The sequence below is a fragment of the Anolis sagrei genome, chromosome 5 (assembly GCF_037176765.1).
Source record: "Anolis sagrei isolate rAnoSag1 chromosome 5, rAnoSag1.mat, whole genome shotgun sequence".
NCBI classification, from domain to species: domain Eukaryota; kingdom Metazoa; phylum Chordata; class Lepidosauria; order Squamata; family Dactyloidae; genus Anolis; species Anolis sagrei.
In genome coordinates this window covers 66,805,484-66,826,695 of record NC_090025.1, presented here as the reverse complement: position 1 = coordinate 66,826,695, position 21,212 = coordinate 66,805,484, and the positions used below count along the sequence as shown (strand labels likewise).

The following is a 21,212-nucleotide window of genomic DNA, read 5'->3' as shown; positions in this document are numbered from 1 at the left end:
CTTTAAGATGCTCCTCATCGGGCCTGGTCTCCACACCTTTGATCATTTAAGTTGCCCTCCTCTGGTCACCTTCCAGCTTGTCAACAACTCCTTTAAATTGTGGTGCCTAGAATTGGACGCAGTATTCTAGGTGTGGTCTGACCGAGGCAGAACAGAGGGGTAGCATGACTTCCCTGGATCTAAACAGGGATGCAGCCCAAAATCCCATTGGCTTGTTTAGCTGCTGCATCACATTGTTGGCTCATGTTTAACTTGCTGTCCACTACGGCTTCACAATCTTTACACATGTTGAGCCAGGCGTCACCCAATCTGTATCTTTGCATTTCATTTTTTCTGCCTAAGTGTAGTATCTTACATTTGTCCTTGTTGAAATTCATTTTGTTACTTTTGGCCCAGCTCTCTAAACTGTTAAGGTCATTTCGAATTCTGATCCTATCCTCTGGAACATCCCTCCCAATTTGGTGTTATCTGCAAACTTAATAAGCACACCCTCTAAACCTTTATCCAAGTCATTGATAAAGCATTGTTGAGCACTACTGGGCTCAGGACCGAATTCCGTGACACTCCACTAGTCACTTCTTTCCAGGATGAAGTGGAACCATTAGTGAGCACCCTTTGGGTTTGGTACCTTAAGCAATTACAAATCCAACTAACAGTATTCTTGTCTAGCCAACATTTGACTAGTTTGTTTCCAAGAAGGTCTTGGGGAAATTTGTTGAAGGCCCTCCTCCAGTCTGCTGGGACGTCTCATGTTCTCCAAGAATTCTCAAAGATGAAGGAGGAAGATGGCCAATTTTGTTGCATCTTTACTCAACAGTAAGCTGTACTTAGTTCAATGAGTTTTGCTTCCAGTTAAAATCCAGTTTATCTGATTTGAACTAGATTATTTGGCAGTGTAGACTCATATAGTTGAGTTCAAAGGATAATGTGGATTATATGGCAGTGTAAAAGGGGCCTAAGGCAACCACTTTGGGAAAATATCAACCTGCTGGATCAGACAAAGATGTACTTTATTCCCCACACAGTAGCTGCCGTGATCTCTATGGGAAGTCCATCAAAAAGACATGAACAAAATATATGAAGACTAGAACTTCTCAGTGATTAGGAATTTTTAAAGCTATAGTCAAGATCAATGGGAAATTGGGGCCCTGCTTCTTCAGGCACAATTGAAGCTTTATCATTGAACTTTGACTATTCATTCTCAAGTGAAAATGTTTACTTCAGGCCATGACACAGAACTAGCACAGCTTGGCATGTTTCTGGTGCATTCCATTTCCGGTTGTCATGTTAGGTTTTATCAGAAGTATAACTCAGCAAAATTGTATTTGAGAATAACCATCAACTGGGCCTAAACTGGACATAACACAGGAGAGGTATCAGTTGTGATTTTTAGAACAGATGGAGAGAGAAAACTGTTCCTTAAGCAAAAAATAAATATTTATTTTTTTGAAAACATAGTATCTACAAATCCATATATAATTTATAGCAAAATATACTGAATAGATCCACTGACAGCACTGCTTTTGTTGGCAGAACTGGATGGGCAGAAATTCCCCCTCTTGTACTAGCAGACATCCACTGATATGATGCTAGATTTAGTTCATTATCAGTAAAAAAATATATACACACACACATATATATATATACACACACATACATATATAATCTTCTGTTTCTATTTCTATGAAACACAACAACACATGCAGCACAGGGATTGTTATATGAGACTCATTTCCCTTGGCTACACATTTTTATTTACTTAAGGTGCCCAGAATTTTAGGAAGTTTGTTCACCTTGCTTTTGGGCAGCTAATATGACATCACACGTGGATTTGTGTAGTTCGTTGCATTTAATGACCTGAAATGTAAATGGAAAGAAAGTATCACACGACTGAATGGCTTTTAGTTGTCTGTCAGATTATGCATTACTACAATGTGCACAGCTTCTTTCTGAAGTATGGGCACCTAAATCTGGGGATGCCAAGGTGTCCAGCGATGCCAAGACTCTCTGAGGTTGCATGCGTGCTGCCGCAGCAATAAATAATACAAAAGTTTAGTTCCAATCCCTTTTGCTTTTTAATTTAAAAAACTATATTGCTGTGAGTCAATTGTGGCCTGAAGATATTCTTGGATTGCAATTTCCATTACAGCTATTCAGCATGGCCAACGGTGTGGGCTGATGGGAATTATACTCCAAAATCATTTGGAAGGCCTTTTCCAGCTGAGCAGTATTAAGCTATGTTTACTTATTGTACTATACCATATTTCACTACATAATGATCACCACTACATAATTATCTGTCCCTGACCCCCCACCCCTCCTGCCTCATCCCTCGTACCCCGGCCTTTTGAACCCCAAAGTGATGTTTTTCCTTTCCTCACATAATTGTCCCAGGTAGTTTTAAGCAAAACAAAAACAAACAAGGAGCTTTCTTTTCTTCCTTTCCCCCTCAAAGAACGCTTAAACCAAGCCTGCACAACATGTGGCCCAGGGGCCAGATCCATCCCTCCAAAGAGTTGGGTGTAGCCCACAAGGGCTCTGAGGTTAAGCCTGAAAGAGGGAGGCCACATGCAGCACTACAGCCGAGTAGCCATCGGAATCCGCTATTCCCTCTTCCAAGTGTTTTACTTCCGCACGTTTCCTTTCTGTATGCATCAAAGTTACCAAACTATTTATTTTATTTATTTATTTACTCTATTTGTATCCTGCCTTTCTTTACCCCAAAGGGGACTCAAGGTGGCTTTACATATGGCAACTATTTAATGCCTTTGAACAACAAACAGTTAAAATACATTATGTTAAAGATTTAAAAATTAAAATTAAATACACATTAAAACATATAAAATATTGTAATCGCCATTAAAAATCATGCCATCCACAATTGTAATCCGGGGCTATTTCAAATGTCATTGCACATAATTCCGTAACTATTATTGCACTACAGTTCATCTCCGAAGGCTTGACTCCAGAGCCAGGTTTTCACTTTCTTTCTGAAGCCCAGGAGGGAGGGAGCTTCTCCAATATCACTGGAGAGGGAGTTCCACAGCTGAGGGTTCACCACTGAGAAGGCCCAAACTAACCTGTGACAAAGCGGGCTCCACCAATACATCCTATCAGGATACCGGCAGTGCCTGTTTCCATTGGAAACATGACGTGGGGAGGTTGCTGGACTCAGGCTGGAGTAGTGGGGAGAGGGGATGAAGTTTTAAGGGGCATTGGACCTTTATTCAGGGAGGCTAGAATCGTGGGCTCCAGGTTATACTAAAATTTAACATTAGAGTGGTTGTTTTAGAGAGAGAGAAGGAGGTAGTAAAGAAGAAAGGCTTCAGTTCTTGCCTCCACCCCTCTTCCTTTCTATCTGCCTCTGTCGTCTCCTTTCATCCAGCGGCAAAAACGTCTGCTCTGCACATTCACTTGTGAGGGACAAATTTGACTATGCTGCTTTTCCTTTTTGTTTGCCTCTGGGTTGCTGCTATCATCTCCTTTTCCAATGGGGAAAACCACTAACTCCTCACCACTCATTTCCCAAACTTGTGACAGAGAAACATAGTTTTTATTATGAAATTCTTGTGCGACATATCAGAAATATTAAAAATTATCTAGGTATTTTTAATTACAAAAATGTGAGTCAAGCACTGAAAGGGTTAAATGAATGCATTGATTCAGCAAAAGCTGCAGTTCTATATAAGCAGGTGTGCCTATAGCTTAGTAGCCATCAGTCTGAGGTAAACCTCAGTGGGAGAAAGGTCTTTGTCTGTGAGAAGGCCTCACAGTGTGAGATAGGCCTTAGTCTGTGAGGTAAACCTTGGTAAGCGAAGGCCTCGTGTGTGAAGCTCCAGTGTGAAGGTTGAACTTTATTTGTGTCACGGAAACCTTGTACTTGTAAATAGTACAACCATATTACTTTGCTATAAAGAAAAGCCTCCTTGGTCTGTGTGTTTCTGTTCTTGTTATCACTTTGGGCTACTGGTGCTGGGTCACGCTGCTGCTAATAAGTTACTCTGTTGTGCATTTATGAAGAGGGTCTTTCATTATAAAGCCCACTCGCCCAACAGGCCATTCATAGTGGAGCGACGTTTCTCCCTCACAAATGAAGGAAATGAACAGTGTAGAGTTGGTGGTTTTTCCCTTTTCCCAGGAAAAGGAGACAACAGAGGCAACCCAAAGGCAAAGAGAAAAGAAGAGTGGTGAAGGCAAGAGCTCAGGCACTTCTTTCCTCCAGAAAAGGGTTGCAACCTGCCACCATCCTAAGGGGAGGCAAGGAAACTGAGGCCAATTCACTTTGCTGCTTGCTCTGAAGGAAAGGTGTCCTCTTGCGAACCCTGATTGAGGTGTTCAAAATCTATCTGTGGCCCAAAGAGGTTTAGCCTATTTGATTTCAGCCTCTTACTACTTGTGCAGGCCTGGTTTAAACAAATACAGAGCTCTCCCCTTTGTTTCAAAGGTAAGACAGTTTAAAAAAGAAAGAAATCAGAACTGGCATACACAAGGCACCAATTTTATTTCATCGTGTAATAGTCGCACCCCCGTTTTCCAACATAAAAAGGATTAAAAGTGTGACTATTGTGTGATGAAATACGGTATGTCTATAGCTGGCAATAGCCTGCCGAGATCATGCAGTACTCTCTTTTAATGCATGAATACATCTTACCTCCTTGGCAATTGACATAAGTCTGAATCATAAATAAACTGTTCTAATTTTAACTAAATTCCCACTATATACGTGTCCCCAAATGGTTCAATATACCACTACATTCTAGAGGGATTTTTACATTTACAGGCTTAGGCCTCAATGAAACCTATTTACAGAAATTGGGTTCTACTTACTTTACAACATTTGCAGCCATGATACTTCTTATTGGCCTGCTTTTCACCCCAGGAGACGGATGAAATATGCGTCCTTGTTTATTGGTTGTGATAAGCTTAGGCAGCTTAGGGATGTAGGGGTCTGCAGAATGGGTTGGATAAGGATCAAACGTGCCTGCTTTCATGCCCCCAGGCTGGAAAGACAGGGACAAAGAATTATTTAGAAATAGGTGACTTATCTACCAGTATTTTCTCTAAGTCACACAGTCACCTTTTCTGATATCAGCAAAGGCACCTGGCAATGACCAAGAAACCTCCAGACCTTTTGTGACTACAGCTAGAGCAACAACCATCTAGCAGGACTGAACCAGTTTGGCCCAGCTGGAAGGTCAGGACTCTATTCTTGATATTACTGTGGTTCAGGAACACAGGTCTGAATACACCTTCACAAAATCCAGGGCTATCTGAAGCCATTATTTCCTCTTGTCTAACTAAAGATCGTAGACTCATAGAGTTGGAAAAGACAACAAGGGCTATCCAGTCCATCCTCCTGCTATGCAGGAACACACAATCAAATCACCCTCAACAGATGGCCATCCAGCCTATGCTTAAAAACCTCCAGAGAAGGAGAGTTGATCTAAGGCACCACATTCCACTGCCAAATAGTAGTTATCATGAGTAAGTTCTTCCTAATGTTCCTGCAATTTGAATCCATTCTGCTGCTCTGGAGTCCTAGTTTCGAAAGGAGCAGAAAACAAGGCCGTCTCCTCAGTGTGATTTCCTTTCAAATATTTAAACATGGTTATCACATCCTCTCCCAGCCTTCTTTTCTCCAAGCTAAACACATCCAGCTCCCTCAGCCATTCCTAATAGGGCATGGTTTCCATACCTTTATTCATTTTGATTGCCCTTCTCTGGACATGTTCCAACTTGTCTACACACATTATAGCTTGTTAATTGCCTAGGACTAGCTGCTCCATGTTCTCAATTAAGTGATCAAGGAACACCTTCCTTCACTGAATATATATTGAGATCTGCCTCACACCACACTGGATCTCTATTCGGACAAAGTTACAGTAGAAGCTATCTGGAGATTTGGAAAACTGATCATTAATTTTACACACCTTATTCATATTCACCAACAAAAATGGGCTATATGCATTTTTTGTCTTTTTCCTAGATAAATAAAAGTCAGCAATATAGACAACAACAAGATCATTTCGAAAACATTGGGGTGGATCACAACTATACCTTCTTTCCAGGAGAACTTGGCTTAAAAGGTTGCTGGATTGGTATTACTGCAGCAGGTTGTTTCTTTACTCCTGGCAATGGTTTGTCATCGTGGTAAGGATTCATATCAAAATATTCTCGGGGATAGAGATTCAACTTGAAAGGTCCACCTTTCATTAGACGACGGTGTTCTTCTGTAATTTTCTACATAAACCAGAGATGGAAGATGTCACACAGAGTATTTTAGTTAAGATTATGGAAAATAAATATGGGAAGAAAACAGGGCTACATAATGATCAGACAGTAATATATAAGGAACTCAGTGGAAATTTCTTCCAATTAGATATGCATGCAACAGTGCTCAACATTCATAACACAATAAATGCTATTACATAGCTATGTAACATTATAGACTAACAGATGACCTGAGTTGTTCATGTGTTGCTCTCAAACTTGCAAAGTACAAGCCAAGGTCAGACAAATTTTCAGTATGCATATGGCAGCAAAAATCACATTAATTTTTCACAAGCATGCCAAATGCAAACATAAATAAAAAGTTGTACCACTGAAAGCCCTGTTATTGTATTTGTTTTTTTAAGACAAAACATGGTAATGTTTAAGTTGTTTTATCTAAACTAAATCTCAGTATTCAAGTTAAATTGCCATGCTGGCACTTTGCGATAAATAAGTGGGTTTTGGGTTGCAGATTGGGCACTCAATCTCCAAAGGGTTCGCCATCACTGTCTTACAGAATGGTTCTGGCAATGTTAGGAGCTGCTTATGCCTTGTCTATCAGTTCAAGTTATGTTAAAGTTACAAATTTCGGCCTGTGCAGAGCAATAACAGAATCTTCCACCTGCTATCTCATAGATCATCCAGTAATCATTTCAGCTGATAGGATCATTGTGAAAAACACAGGCATCTATAACCTTGATACCAAAGTGTACTGCTTACTCTTAAGAACATTTATCTATTTAGCTTTATAAAATAATTTTGAAACCTTTACAAAATAGAAAAAGTCACAACAGAACAAGCAATGTATTTATTTATTATTTATTTATTTTGTGTACTTCTACCCCGCCCTTCTCAACCCCCGAGGGGGGACTCAGGGCGGCTTACAAAAGGCACAATTCGATGCCTACACAATAATAAAGATAAACATATAAAGACAGCAATTAAAACAGTTATAACAGTTTAAAACAATCAATATATATCACAGTCAATAAACCAATCTCATGCTCAGCGTTCGCCAACTCAGAGTCCATAACTTCATTCCACATTGTCCATTCCTATCAGTCGTCGTAGTCCTTTATTTATCTGCCAGATTGCTCAAACGCCTGGTCCCAAATCCATGTTTTTAATTTCCTTCTAAAGGAAAGGAGGGATGTCGCTGATCTAATTTCCCCAGGGAGTGAATTCCATAGGTGAGGGGCCACCACCGAGAAGGCCCTGCTCCTCGTCCCCGCCAATCTCACTTGTGATAGAGGCGGGGCCGAGAGCAGGGCCTCCCCAGAAGATCTTAAACTCCGAGGTGGGACGTAGAAGGAGATCCGTTCGGACCAATACGCTGGGCCGGAACCGTATAGGGTTTTATAGGTCAAAACCAGCACTTTGAATTGTGCTCGGAATTGGATCGGCAGCCAGTGGAGCTGCCATAGCAGAGGGGTAGTATGCTCCCTGTATGACGCTCCGGTGAGTACTCTGGCTGCCTCCCGCTGGACTAATTGAAGTTTCCGAACAGTCTTCAAAGGCAACCCCACGCAGAGTGCATTGCAGTAATCAATTCCCTTTTTGAGTCAGCAAATGCACTGAAAGAAACAAATTATACATGTATGACACACACAAGGGTGGGTCAAAAAGTTTTGCCTCCTGTGTCATAAAAACGTCAAAAATGAACATAGAGCAGCAGAAGTTGCCACTGATCGTAGCCTGAACTGTCCTATACCCAAAACTACCATTCATAGAATCATAGAATCAAAGAGTTGGAAGAGACCTCATGGGCCATCTAGTCCAACCCCCTGCCAAGAAGCAGGAATATTGCATTCAAATCACCCCTGACAGATGGCCATCCAGCCTCTGTTTAAAAGCTTCCAAAGAAGGAGCCTCCACCATTCAATAGACATCATTGATTTGGACACATTTGCACCATTGTTTAACTCGGGCATCAAAACCATTTTGGAAAAATTCAGGGTTTTGCTTCATGACCCATGATTTTATGAAGTCATTCAAATCTTTGAATCTGAAACTACGTAGGTTGTCAGAGGTTCAAGCAGGTCAAAGTCAGAAGGGGCCAAATCATAAATATTTTTCAAGTAATGACGGATTTCCTTAGGTGCGCAACCTTCTTTGGTCAGAAACTAAATGATGAGTCTTTCTTTTATGGTTCTAATCAGTCAATCGGAAAAAGAAATGACAATATGAGTAGAGTAAGGTTACCTCTATCATATCATGCATAGATAGTCCAGTAGCTGTGAAAGGAATACAAGTTGAAGCAGTGGAGGCATTACTTTTTGATCTAGCCTCGTTTATCTGTGTGTGTGTGTAAATATATATATATATATACACACACACATACATGTGCTTACGTAGTCTTCTGAAGCACAGAATAAAATACCCTATATATTCATATATAAGTCTAGAAATTTTAGTCATTAAATCAACCCAAAAAAACCTGGATTGACTTTTTTATGGGTCAATGTGAATAGTGTACTTTAACCTTTTATCAAGAAAGTAACCATTCCCCTTAGCTGAGTAAAGTGGTGAAAAGAAAAATTACTCCCTTTCAGGAGAACCTAAAGACTATGGCACTGCTTCTAGTCTTTTTCAATGTATGGGGAAATGACAACAGCGGTTAGAGGCAACTGGACCCCTGAGATGGCATTGATGCTTTCCCTTTGTCACAGAATGACCCTTGACTTAACCACGTATCATATAAAAATCCATAATTTTGGCTCCAAAACCTGTCTGCGACTTATACATGAGTATATACAGTCAGTTCTGATGATCTAGAACAAGGAACATTGTCAATATATGATCAAAAATTAAATGGAAATCCAACACAATGTTACCTTAAAGTTTATCCTGCCAGCGTCAAATAATTCAACCGAGTGTGGATATTGTTTACCTATGGTGACATTTGGATACCTAAATGGAGAATATAAAACAGTGATGTCACCAGTATTCAACAGACTTTACAAACTTACAAAATCCTCAGATAACAATTATAGAATGTTTTACCCATAGCCGGTTCCTTTCTTCCCAGGATTGGTATACAGATTCTTGCCAGGTGGAACGTATGCGACTTTGTCTTTTGTTTGTGGGTTAAAATAAGGAAATGAACCTCCAATTGTTCCATAGTAAGTTCCTACACCACAACTGAAATACAAAAACAGATTTATTTGAAACTGACTACAATAAGCTATTTGTTCGCACGGCATGTTAGAATCAAGGTATTCGTTCTGGAGAGGCTACCTATCTTAAGAAGCTACTAAAATTAAGGGTTGGAACCAAAAAATGTTGCCACTTATCTAGTAGCTCCGCTGAATTCAGTGAGAGTTACTTCTCAAAGCACACACGTACTGCATGAAAAATAATATATAAGACACACATGAAAAATAATATATAAAACAGAAAAATATGGTGCAATTTTGTATTTGACAGCATTTGGTGCTCCCCCCCCCCCCATTTAATCTTATTATTTATTTATTTATTTATTTATTATTCAAACTTATATGCCGCCACTCCCCTAGGGCTCGGAGCGACTTACAAGAACAGACTAAAATCTAAAACAATAAAAAAAAACTAGCAATATCAAAGATCAAAAGCCTGCCGAAACAAATATGTCTTACATGCCCTGCGGAAAGCTGATAAGTCCCGCAAGGCACATACTTCAGGTGGCAGAGTGTTCCAGAGTAATGGTGCCACTGCTGTAAAGGCTCTGCGTCTGGTTGCTGTTAGACGCAAGGTCTTAAAACTGGGAACTTCCAATAAATCTTGGTCCTCAGAATGAAGGGATCTCTGGGATTGGTAGGGGGTGAGGCGGTCCCTCTTATATTTGTTGGCAATTGATGCTTCCATTTACTATTCCATTTAGTAATTGCTCAGTGGTGCAGCGGGTTAAATTGCTGAGCTGCTGAACTTGCTGACTGAAAGGTTGGCGGTTCGAATCTGGGGAGCTGTGTGAGCTCCCACTGTTAGCACTGCACGGGCCATGTAGTCCCTCCAACTCCTGCCATGCAAGAAAAGCACATTCAAAGTACCCCTGACAGAAGGCCATCAAGCCTCTGTTTAAAAACCTCCAAGGAAAGAGCTTCCACCACACTCTGAGGCAGAGAGTTCTACTACTGAACAGGTCTCATGATCAGGAAGTTCCCCTTGAAGTTCAGGGTGGAATCTTCTTTCTTGTAATTTGAATCCATTGCTCCAAGTCCTAGTCTCCAGGGCAGGAGAACACAAGCCTGCTCCCTCCTCCTTATGACATTTCAGATATTTATGCATGGTGATCATGACTCCTTTCAACTTTCTCTTCTGCAGACTAAACATTCCTAGCTCTTTAAGATGCTCTTCATAGGGTATGGTCTCCATGCCTTTGATCATTTTAGTTGCTCTCCTCTGGACACATTCCAGCTTGTCAATCTCTCTTTGAAATGGTGGTGCCCATAACTGGACACAGTATTCCAGGTGCGACCACCTCCCCCTTTTCCTGATCATGTGAGGTCCCTGTTCTGATGTCAACAGAGGTACTGGAATGGCCAGGAGCTCAGACAGTGAGATGTCTGCTGCTATAGGCATTGATGCACTCCTGGGCCATCCTAACAATGACCACAAATTCAGCAACAACATGCCAGATCTGGAGCTACTAGGGAGCAAGTTTACACCCAAGCTATCTTGCTAGTATTTTTTAACTTAAAATACTGTATCACCAAAAAAACTATGCCGTATAAACACCCAGATTAGCCACATTCCCCCAGCACTTACGGATATTTATCACCATTACTGGGGAGGAAGGCTTTGTCTCCCAGATTTTTCTTTGCCTCTGCCATTCGATATCGTCTCCTTATCTGAACGGGATTAATATAACTTTCACCTTCCATTATTCTTGAAAATACAGGATCAAAATAACCAGCCTGGGTGGCTGACTTTTCTTTACTGCCTCCTGGCAACATTTGCTTGTTTTTGCTTGCAGCTTCATTGAAAGGGCCTTTAAAATGAATTAATTTATGTCAGTAAGGCTTTTCTTAATTTTCAATAGGGGAGATGCCCAATTACTTGAATTTCTAACATCTGCACATAACAAAGGCCTTTAAGAAAAAATATAACTTGCAGACAAGCTGAAAAGGAGTAATTTAGAAAATACCTGCTATCGTAGTATATTATAACAGTTCCATAACAATCCCCAAAGCGGGATTAGAGATTTTTTGGCGGTTTCCTCTTATTTCTTTCTTTCTTTAGTTCATTTAATATATTTTTATATTGCCTCCAAGCCAATAAGGGCCCCAAGACAATAGACAAATAAAAGCAATTCAAACAGTAGAAATATAAAACATTTAAAAATGCATTGAAGTGCATTTTAAAAAAACAAAACAGTAAAGCTTTAAGATTTTCCCCAGAAAATAAATATTTGAAATAGATTTGAACAGTATCAGAAAATCTACCTTTACCCTAAAGAAGAATGCCATACTATACACAAAAGTATCTCCATGTGGGAGTCTGCAGGCCTAGAATCTGGTTACCTGGAAAAGAAAATCCCTGAAAATGCTCCTGTACTACCTCTCTCACACCATCCTATTCTTCCTTCCTTGTCTCTTTCTTTCCTTCTTCCTCTTTCTCCTTCCCTTCCACTCTTTCGTCCTTCCTTCCTTCCCTCTCTCCCTCTTCTTCTTTCCTTTCTGTCTTTCCGTCCTACTCTTTCCTTCCTCCTTCCCTCCCTCCCTTCCATCCATCCATCCTTCTTTCCCTTCCACCCTTTCGTCCTTCCTTCCCTCCCTCCCTTTTCTTTCTTTCCTTCCTTCTCTTTCCTCCCTCTTTCTGCTTCCTTCCTTCCCTTTTCTTTCCTTCCTTCTCTCTTTCCTCCCTCCTTCCCCTCTCTCCCTCTCCCTCTTTCCATCCTTCCTTTCCTCCCTTTCATCCTTCCTCCTTTCCTTCCTTCCTCCTTTTCTTCCATCACCAGTCGGGCTATAGCACAGCTGGTTAATCATCAGTAATAATAGATCATTGCCGACTGGAAGTTGGCAAGTTCAAAGCCCGAGTCAGATTGAGCGCCCGACTGTTAGCCTAGCTCACTGTCCACCTAAGCAGTTTGAAACCAGCTGAACAATGAGTAGAGAAATTAGACACCACTTAGCGGGGTGGTATTTTACGACCCCATAAAAATGCCGACAATCAAAGAAGAAAGGAGGGAAATTTCTACTAACAAAAGGGCTCATTATCATAGCGGTTGGAGCGACAACACCCTCCTGCGGCTGGAATTGAGCACAACCTAGAGGTGACAAAGTTTGAAAATGCCAAAATACCTCTATCTGTATGTCTGTCTTGTATGTCTAAAAACGGCGTTGAATGTTTGCTATGTATGTGTGCATTATGATACGCCCTGAGTCCCCTTCAGGGTGAGAAGGGCGGAATATAAATGCTGTAAATCAATCAATCACTGGGCAGCCAGTTCTTCTAGCAGGGAGTGCTAGCATGCAGCCCCCAAGTTAGGAAGTTTGCCCGTGCCTGTCCTATACAAATGCAATTTCTTCACAACACTGGCAAAGTTGTTATGGTCAATAATTCTGTAGTTTTTTGCTAGTGTGAGCCTTGCTACCATAAAAGATCAAGGAAATAAAAACAGATTCAGAATTCCTTATACAAAATGCTTTGAAATGTTTTGGATTTCCTATATTTTGAGATTTTGGAATTCCTTTATTTTTATACATGTACATAATGAGGTATCTTAGAGATGGGACCCAAATCTAAACACGAAATTCATTTCCACTTTGTATGCACCTTATACACATAAACTAAAGGTAATTTTATATACAAGAGTTTATAATTTTGTTCATGAAACAAAGTCCGTGTATATTAGTGTCACTATCTTAACCATCCAAATTGGATTTTTGAGTATTTTTGTTTTTGAAATTCCTGATAAGTGATGCCCAATCTGTATTTTAAATTATTCTATCCAACAATACCATAATTATTTTAGTTTCAACTTTCTTCATGTTAATAATCAAATACTATATTAATATTACAATATTAATATTTTGAATACTTCTTCAAAAACAAAAAACAGCTCTGCAGATAGTGACAGTGGCTGACATATACTTACGGCTATATGGTGAGACATATTTATCCCCAATAGTAACATATTCCATTTCACTAAAGAGGCCAATCCTCTCCATATCTGTTTTTCCTGTTTCAGATGGCATGTTTGCTTCTTTTTTCTAGCCTCCTATTCTTGAAATTTACAGCGTCTTATGGTGCCTAGAAAAAAGATAGAGAAGGAGTGATATAGAATTCAGAGTTTATTCAGTTAAAAATAAAGGTGAGCTTTATTTACAACACATTGCTGGGTTTCTGTTGAAAATAACATATAATGTTCAAGATATAGCTTATTTCTATTACTCTCTTATACACAAACTGCACAGGTCTGTGAATCGCAAAAATGAGAGGGGGAGTTACAATAAAATACTGTAAGCAAACTTTCAGCATACCTGACTGTCCTGGTTACTGAATTTGACAAATATATTCACAGCTTTCACAAAATGCCACATGTATTATTCAATTTAAAAAATTGATTGATTTCCCCCATTTTATTATCTAGATGACGGATTCTCTACCTCTGGTCTACCAGATATTTTGAACATCAACTCTCAGAAGCCCAGGTCAGCAATGATAAGGAATCTCATAGATTATTTTGAAAACATCAAAGATATAAAGCAGAAGGAGGGTTTACATGGTTCTCCGTATGTTATTAGATTATAACTCCCAGCTTCTTCCACCATTGCCTGTCCTGAAAGGCAGAATGGAATTGCAGGTGGGGATTTTATGCTGAGGCAGAGAACATACAGCAATCACATACAAATTCATTAAGACTTCTACACAGTGATTTCAAAACAACCTACCAATATATGTGATACTCAGTAGATGGTCCTTCTGGAGAAGCACTTTTTACAGAAAAGAAAATTCTCCGAAGCCAGATGAAACTACTCTTAACAGTACTGGTTCCTGACAGTAGTGGGTCCTGGTAAGGTAGAATATTCAATCCAAGACTTTTCTTATGCTATCTCTGAGCCCACGTGGGTTAGTGGTATCTTGGATTAGGACGCTGGCAAACCGGGTTTTGAATCTATACATACCCATGGAAACCCACTGGGCAGCCTTGAGCAATTCAAGCCTCAGAGGAAGGCAATGGCAAACTACCTCCAAACAAATCTTGCCACAGAAATCCTATTATAGACTCACCTTAAGGTTGTCATAATTTGAAAATTACTTGAAGGTATATAACAGTAACAAACTTCAGAACACCTTGAGTGTTCCTCAGTTTTAAAACTTTATAATATTATTATTATGCAAGTAAGACCACAAAAAACATACCATAGGCCCCCAAAAAAGACAAATATGTTCCCAACTTTTCCCCCTCTGAGATTGCTATTCAGTATGACTTTTATTTGTGAAATTGTGAAATTCCATTTTATTCCTGTACTAGCTTGGGGATCCGGTGGTGCCCGGGTTATTTGAGAAAGGCATTGTTTGTCTGTGCTTCAGGTTTAGTCTAGATCCAATGTCAGCTAGGTTCAGTGGATGCAGGTGAACTACAACTCCCATCGTCCATGGTCCATTCTCTTCCAAACCGCACCAGGATTGCATGAAATCCTAGTAATGTACAAAATATCTTGAAACAACTGTTTCCACACTTGCAGTGCTTTTCCATTTCTGTTTCACAGAGCAGTGTTCTCATTTTCTATGTTCATTTTCCCCTTGAAATCCTAGGGCTGCCTGAGGTGAGAGGCTGGTTTAGCAAACTAGGGGTAGATCTACAGTGTAGAATTAGAGCAGTTTGACACCACTTTAACTGCTGTGGCTCAATGCCAAGGAGTTGTAGCCTTCAGCCTTCTCTGCCAAAGAATGCTGCAAGCTACAAAGCCCACAATTCCACAGCACTGAGGCAAGGGGTTAAAGTGGGTTCAAACTGCATTACATTGACAGTGTAGACGCACCTTAGGAGTGAGTCTATATTGTAGAGTTAATGTAGTTTGACATCATTTTAAATGCCATGGCTCAATGCTCTGGACTCACAGAAATTCGCCTTCTCAGCCTCACCAAACTGCAACTCCCTTGACTCCATAGCAGAGTCATGGTAGCCAAGGTACATTAATCGTACTGTATAGAGATGCACCTCTAGCAAACGCCATCAGACTGGGAAAAAAATCAACTTATATCCCCACAACAAAAAAGCGAAATGCTAAAGAATGCTCAAACTTCCATACAGTGGCTCTTATTTCTCAAGCCAGTAAGGTAATGCTCAAGATCCTGCAAGGAAGACTCTAGCAATACATGGAGAGAGAGCTGCCAGATGTACAAGCTGGGTTTAGAAAAGGCAGAGGAAGGAGAGACCAAATTGCCATTATCCGCTGGATAATGGGGAAAGGCAGGGAGTTTCAGAAAAACATCTATTTCTTTTTCATTGACTATTCTAAAGCCTTTGACTGTGTGGATCATAACAAATTGTGGCAAGTTCTTGGTGATATGGGCATACCAAATCATCTTATCTCTCTCCTGAGGAATCTGTATAAGGACCAAGTAGCAACAGTAAGAAGTGACCATGGAACAACAGACTGGTTCAGGATTGGGAAAGGCATATGGCAGGGTTGCATACTCTCACCCAACTTATTCAACTTGTATGCAGAACACATCATGCGATGTGCGGGGCTTGAGGAATGCAAGGCTGGGGTGAAAATTGCTGGAAGAAACATTAACAACCTTAGATATGAGGATGATATCACTTTGATGGCTGAAAGCGAGGAGGAGCCTTCTAATCAAGGTGAAAGAAGAAAGTGCAAAAGCTGGGTTGCAACTAAACATAAAAAAACAAGATGATGGCAACCAGACTAATTGATAACTGGGAAATAGAGGGAGAAAATGTGGAGGCAGTGACAGATTTTATATTTCTAGATGCAAAGATTACTACAGACTCAGACTGCAGCCAGGAAATCAGAAGACACTTACTTCTTGGGAGGAGAGCAATGTCCAATCTCGATAAAATAGTGAAGAGAAGAGACATCACACTGGCAACAAAGATCCGCATAGTTAAAGCCATGGTCTTCCCTGTAGTCACCTACGGATGTGAGAGCTGGACCTTAGGGAAGGCTGAGCGAAGAAAGATTTATGCTTTTGAACTGTGGTGTTGGAGGAAAGTTCTGAGAATGGCTTTGACCGCCAGAAGATCCAACCAGTCCATACTTCACGAAATTAAGCTTGACTGCTCATTGGAGGGAAGGATAGTAGAAGCCAAGATGAAGTACTTTGGCCACATTATTATTATTTATACTATTTCTTATATTTATATCCCGCCCTTCTCCCCACAAGGGGGACTCAGCGCGGCCTCACATGAGCATCAGAGGATGCTAACAACATAAATACCATAAAAACTACATCTCACAATAAAATCATTCAAAAACATTGTACATCATCAATAAAATGTAACAATAAATTAATAGATTAACGTGCCAGTAAAACCAAGCCGAGCCGGGAGAATCCATGGCGCAAAAAGCCAAGTTTCCTTTTCCTATTGCCACTGGCCTCTAATCGAACGCCTGGCCCCAGTGCCAGGTCTTCAGTTGTTTCCTAAAGGACAGGAGGGAGGTGGCCAACCTGATATCCTTACGGTGAGAGTTCCACAGACTGGGGGCCACTGCCGAGAAGGCCCTGTCTCTCGTCCCCACCAACTGCATTTGCGAGAGTGATGAGAGTGATGGCACATAATGAGAAGACAGGAGAGCTTAGAGAAGACAATGATGCTGGGGGAAATTGAAAGAAAAAGGAAGAGGGGCCGACCAAGGGCAAGATGGATGGATGGCATCCTTGAAGTGACTGGCTTGGCCTTGAAGAAGCTGGGGGTGGTGACGGCCAACAGGGAGCTCTGGCGTGGGCTGATCCATGAGGTCACGAAGAGTCGAAAGCGACTGTAAACAACAACAATAGAGATGCACCCAAGGATTCCCTGAACACATCACTACCACAGCATCGAACTCCAACTCCCATCATCCCCCCCCCCCCCACCATCCTGACCATCTAATTGTTCCAGTTGCCACCGTTTTTTCCAGAGAGCCTCTGAAGTAATCACTCCCTCACCCTTCCCTCTCTCTCTAAAGCCGGGCCTGGACTTTCCCGCGCTTCCCTCCCCTTCGCAACCGGCGCCAAGCTCTTCTCGCTCTGCGAAGCCTCTCTGTTGACGACTCGTTGCCATGGTTTCCGCTGACGGCGCGCGAGCAGTCGCTCACTTCCGCGCGCTCCGCCTCCTTGCGCCTGCGCAGTAAGTGAGAGCAAGACGTACACTCGGGAAATACAGTCCAAGAAGGATATAGTGGCCGGGCTTTAGACGCAGAGCTTCTCCGCCCCCTTTGGACTGGGCGGGGCCAAGGGCGGTGACGTGTCAGCCGGCGCGAGGGGGAGAAACGTCATCTCGAGCTTCTCCGTCCAGGTTCGAAAGGGGAGGAGCATGCAGCTGCCCGCGGTGCCCCTGACGGACGTGGTGAGTGAGTGGCTGCGTCCACACAGGGGCGTTAATGCAGTTCGACACCGGATTATGGCAGTTCGACCTGGGAGCGTCTCTTTGGCTCAAAAGCGTATAAAACTACAACTCCCAGGATTCCATAGCCTTGAGCCATGGCAGTTAAAATGGTGTCAAGCTGCAATCATTCCACAATGTCTTCTATCAATATAAATAAAAATGTAATGTTCGTTTGTGGGATTAACGTATTATTATTACAGAGGTGGAGCCCCTGGTGGTTCAGTGGGTTGAGCTCCCTCTGTCAGCTCCAGATCCCCATGCAGGGACATGAGAAAAGCCTCCCACAAGGATGGTAAAACATCCAGGCAACATCCCCTGGGCAAATTCCTTGTAGACGGCCAATTCTCTCACACCAGAAGCGACTTGCAGTTTCTCAGGTTGCTCCTGACACACACAAAAATTTACAGAGGTATAGATATTTTTAATATTAAAAATATCTATTAATATTGACACAGATATTTTATAGGTGTATAGATATTATTATTATAGATATGATATTTCTATTATTATTGCAGAGATATAGATATTTTACTGGTCCATTTAGTTTTCTTGGCAAGGATACTGGGGTGGTTTGCCATTGCCTTACCCAGGGATCACGCTTGGCCACATCATGAGGAGACAGCAAAGCCTGGAGAAGACAATTATGCTGGGGAAAGTGGAAGGCAAAAGGAAGAGGGGCCGACCAAGGGCAAGATGGATGGATGGCATCCTTGAAGTGACTGGCTTGACTCTGAAGGAGCTGGGGGTGGTGACGGCCGACAGGGAGCTCTGGCGTGGGCTGGTCCATGAGCTCACGAAGAGTCGGAGACGATCACGAGGCCCTGCTCGTGATCCCACCCGCGTCGCAAGCGCGCTTGGTGGGGACGCAAGACAGGGCCTTTTCTGTGGCGGCCCCCCGACTTTGGAACGCCCTCCCAAAAGATCTTAGACAGGCCCCTACATTGGCAGTCTTCAGAAAGAATTTAAAAACTTGGCTGTTCCGATGTGCCTTCTCAGATTAGGAACCCCATCACCAAGTCCTAGAAGCACTTTAGTAGAATTAAGATCGCTGCACACCGCACATCGCACTTACTTTATAATCCTACATTCCTCCTGCCACTTCAGCACTTTTAATCCTGTACCCACTGCTCTGGCCGGCCCAGTTTTAAAGTGTCCTGATGTATTGTTATTGTTGTTGTTTAATTTGCTTAACCGTTTCGATTTGCTTCTGGTATTGTTGTTGTATTATGTTTTGTTGTATTGTGTTTTGAGGCTTCGGCCTATGTGAGCCGCATTATTATTATTTTTATTATTTGCATTTATTGACCGCCACTCTCAGCCCGAAGGCGACTCGTGGCGGTGTACAGAACACAGAACATAAAGACAACAATTACAATAAATCAGAGTCATAACACACAACTTACTAACAACAATAATTAAGCTAAAAATCCGCTTCGTCTTGTTTGGGTCATAATCCGTCTCGTCGTCCTTAGTCCATTCCGGTGGTCATTCCAAAACATAGCACTTAACTGAAGGCCTTTCCAAAGAGCCAGGTTTTCAGGCCCTTACGGAAGGCCATGAGGGAGGGCGCCTGTCTAATTTCCGCAGGGAGGGAGTTCCACAGCCGGGGGGCCACCACCGAGAAGGCCCGTTCCCTAGTCCCCGCCAAGCGTGCCTGTGAGGCAGGCGGGACCGAGAGAAAGGCCTCCCCGGATGATCTCAAGGTCCTCGTGGGCTGATAGGCCGAGATGCGGTACTCAAGGTATTTTGGGCCGGAACCGTTTAGGGCTTTGTAGGTTAGCACCAGCACCTTGAATTGGGCCCGGTAGCTAATCGGCAGCCAGTGGAGCTGGGACAGCAAGGGCGTTGTGCGCTCCCTGCGTCCCGCTCCGGTTAACAACATGGCTGCCGCGCGCTGGACTAGCTGAAGCTTCCGGACCGTCTTCAAGGGCAGCCCCACGTAGAGAGCGTTGCAGTAGTCGAGGCGGGATGTGACCAAAGCGTGTACCACCGTGGCCAAGTCAGACTTCCCAAGATACGGGCGCAGCTGGCGCACGAGCCGAAGCTGTGCAAATGCTCCCCTGGTCACCGCCGAAACCTGGGGATCCAGGCTCAGCGATGAGTCCAGGGTCACACCCAAGCTGCGAACCTGCGCCTTCAAGGGGAGTGCGACCCCGTCCAGCACAGGCTGTAACCCTATACCCTGTTCGGCCTTTCGACTGACCAGGAGTACCTCTGTCTTGTCTGGATTTAATTTCAGTTTGTTCGCCCTCATCCAGACCGTCACAGCGGCCAGGCACCGGTTCAGGACTTCGACAGCCTCCTTAGTAGCAGGTGGAAAGGAGTGACAGAGTTGGACGTCATCTGCGTACAGGTGACACCGCACCCCGAAACTCCGGATGATCTCACCCAGCGGCTTCATGTAGATGTTAAACAGCATGGGGGACAGTATGGAACCCTGAGGAACACCACAGGTCAAAGGCTGTGGTGTTGAACAGGAGTCCCCCAATAACACCTTCTGGGTACGACCCTCCAGAAATGACTGGAGCCACCGCAAAGCGGTGCCCCCAAGACCCATCTCTGCAAGGCGTCCCAGAAGAATACCGTGGTCGACGGTATCGAAGGCCGCTGAGAGGTCCAGAAGCACCAACAGGGACACACTCCCCCTGTCTAGCTCCCGGCGGAGATCATCCACTAAGGCGACCAAGACCGTCTCGGTACCATGTCCCGGTCTGAAGCCAGACTGTGCCGGATCCAGATAATCCGTGTCTCTCAAGAATACCTGGAGTTGTGAGGCCACCACGCTTTCCATGACTTTGCCCAAAAAGGGAAGATTGGAAACAGGCCGAAAGTTGTCAAATTTAGTGGGGTCCAGTGATGGTTTCTTCAACAGCGGCTTTATAATAGCCTGTTTTAGGCTCGCTGGAATCGTGCCTTCCCGAAGGGAGGCATTAACCACCACCGTTACCCACTCAGCCAATCCCCCTCTGGCCTCTTTCAGAAGCCAGGATGGGCAGGGGTCTAGGATGGACGTGGTGGGCCTCATTCCTCCAAGTATCTTGTCCACATCCTCGGGTTTCACAAGCTGAAAAGAATCCATCAAAATAGGACAAGCAGGTGCTTGTGTCACATCCACAGAGACTGCATTTAATGTGGCGTCCAGCCCAGAACGGATCAAAGCGACTTTGTCTGCGAAGAACCGAGCAAATGCTTCACAGCGCGTGTCCGAGTTGTCAGGGCTCCCACCTGAGGTAGGGGGAGTTAAAAGGCCTCTAACAATCCGAAACAACTCCGCCGGACGGTTTTTTGCAGACGCAATAGTAGCCGCAAAGAAAGTTTTCTTTGCGGCTTTTATTGCCGCGGCATATGCCCTTAAGAAGCATTGAGTCCTACGGGAGATGCTAGCGGGGTACAAATAAAGATA

At 42.9% G+C, this 21,212-nt stretch overlaps 2 protein-coding genes across 4 annotated transcripts in view; one reads left to right on the top strand and one right to left on the bottom strand.

The window, feature by feature from the left end:
• Nucleotides 1-1,415: 1,415 nt before the first annotated feature.
• On the bottom strand, nt 1,416-17,583 carry CFAP96 (cilia and flagella associated protein 96). 2 transcript variants are annotated; one of them, XM_060778633.2, is made up of 8 exons: nt 17,371-17,583; nt 13,346-13,500; nt 11,014-11,236; nt 9,274-9,411; nt 9,105-9,180; nt 6,058-6,240; nt 4,828-5,000; nt 1,416-1,857 (listed from the first exon to the last, which is right to left on the bottom strand). In XM_060778633.2, exons 2-8 carry the CDS (start codon nt 13,443-13,445, stop codon nt 1,809-1,811), a joined length of 942 nt encoding a protein of 313 aa, XP_060634616.2. In that variant the 5' UTR covers nt 13,446-13,500; nt 17,371-17,583; the 3' UTR covers nt 1,416-1,808. The 2 variants fall into 2 exon arrangements, with proteins under 2 accessions (XP_060634616.2, XP_060634614.2); XM_060778631.2 differs by lacking the exon at nt 17,371-17,583 and adding an exon at nt 14,142-17,280.
• UFSP2 (UFM1 specific peptidase 2) overlaps nt 17,574-21,212 on the top strand; it is a 23,354-nt gene continuing 19,715 nt past the window's right edge. Inside the window, exon 1 of one of the 2 annotated variants that reach the window (XM_067468737.1) lies at nt 17,574-17,770. In XM_067468737.1, the coding sequence (XP_067324838.1) occupies nt 17,738-17,770 (33 nt within the window). In that variant the 5' untranslated portion in view covers nt 17,574-17,737. The remainder of the gene's footprint in view (nt 17,771-21,212) is intronic. The other variant, XM_060778630.2, reaches the window with a different exon arrangement.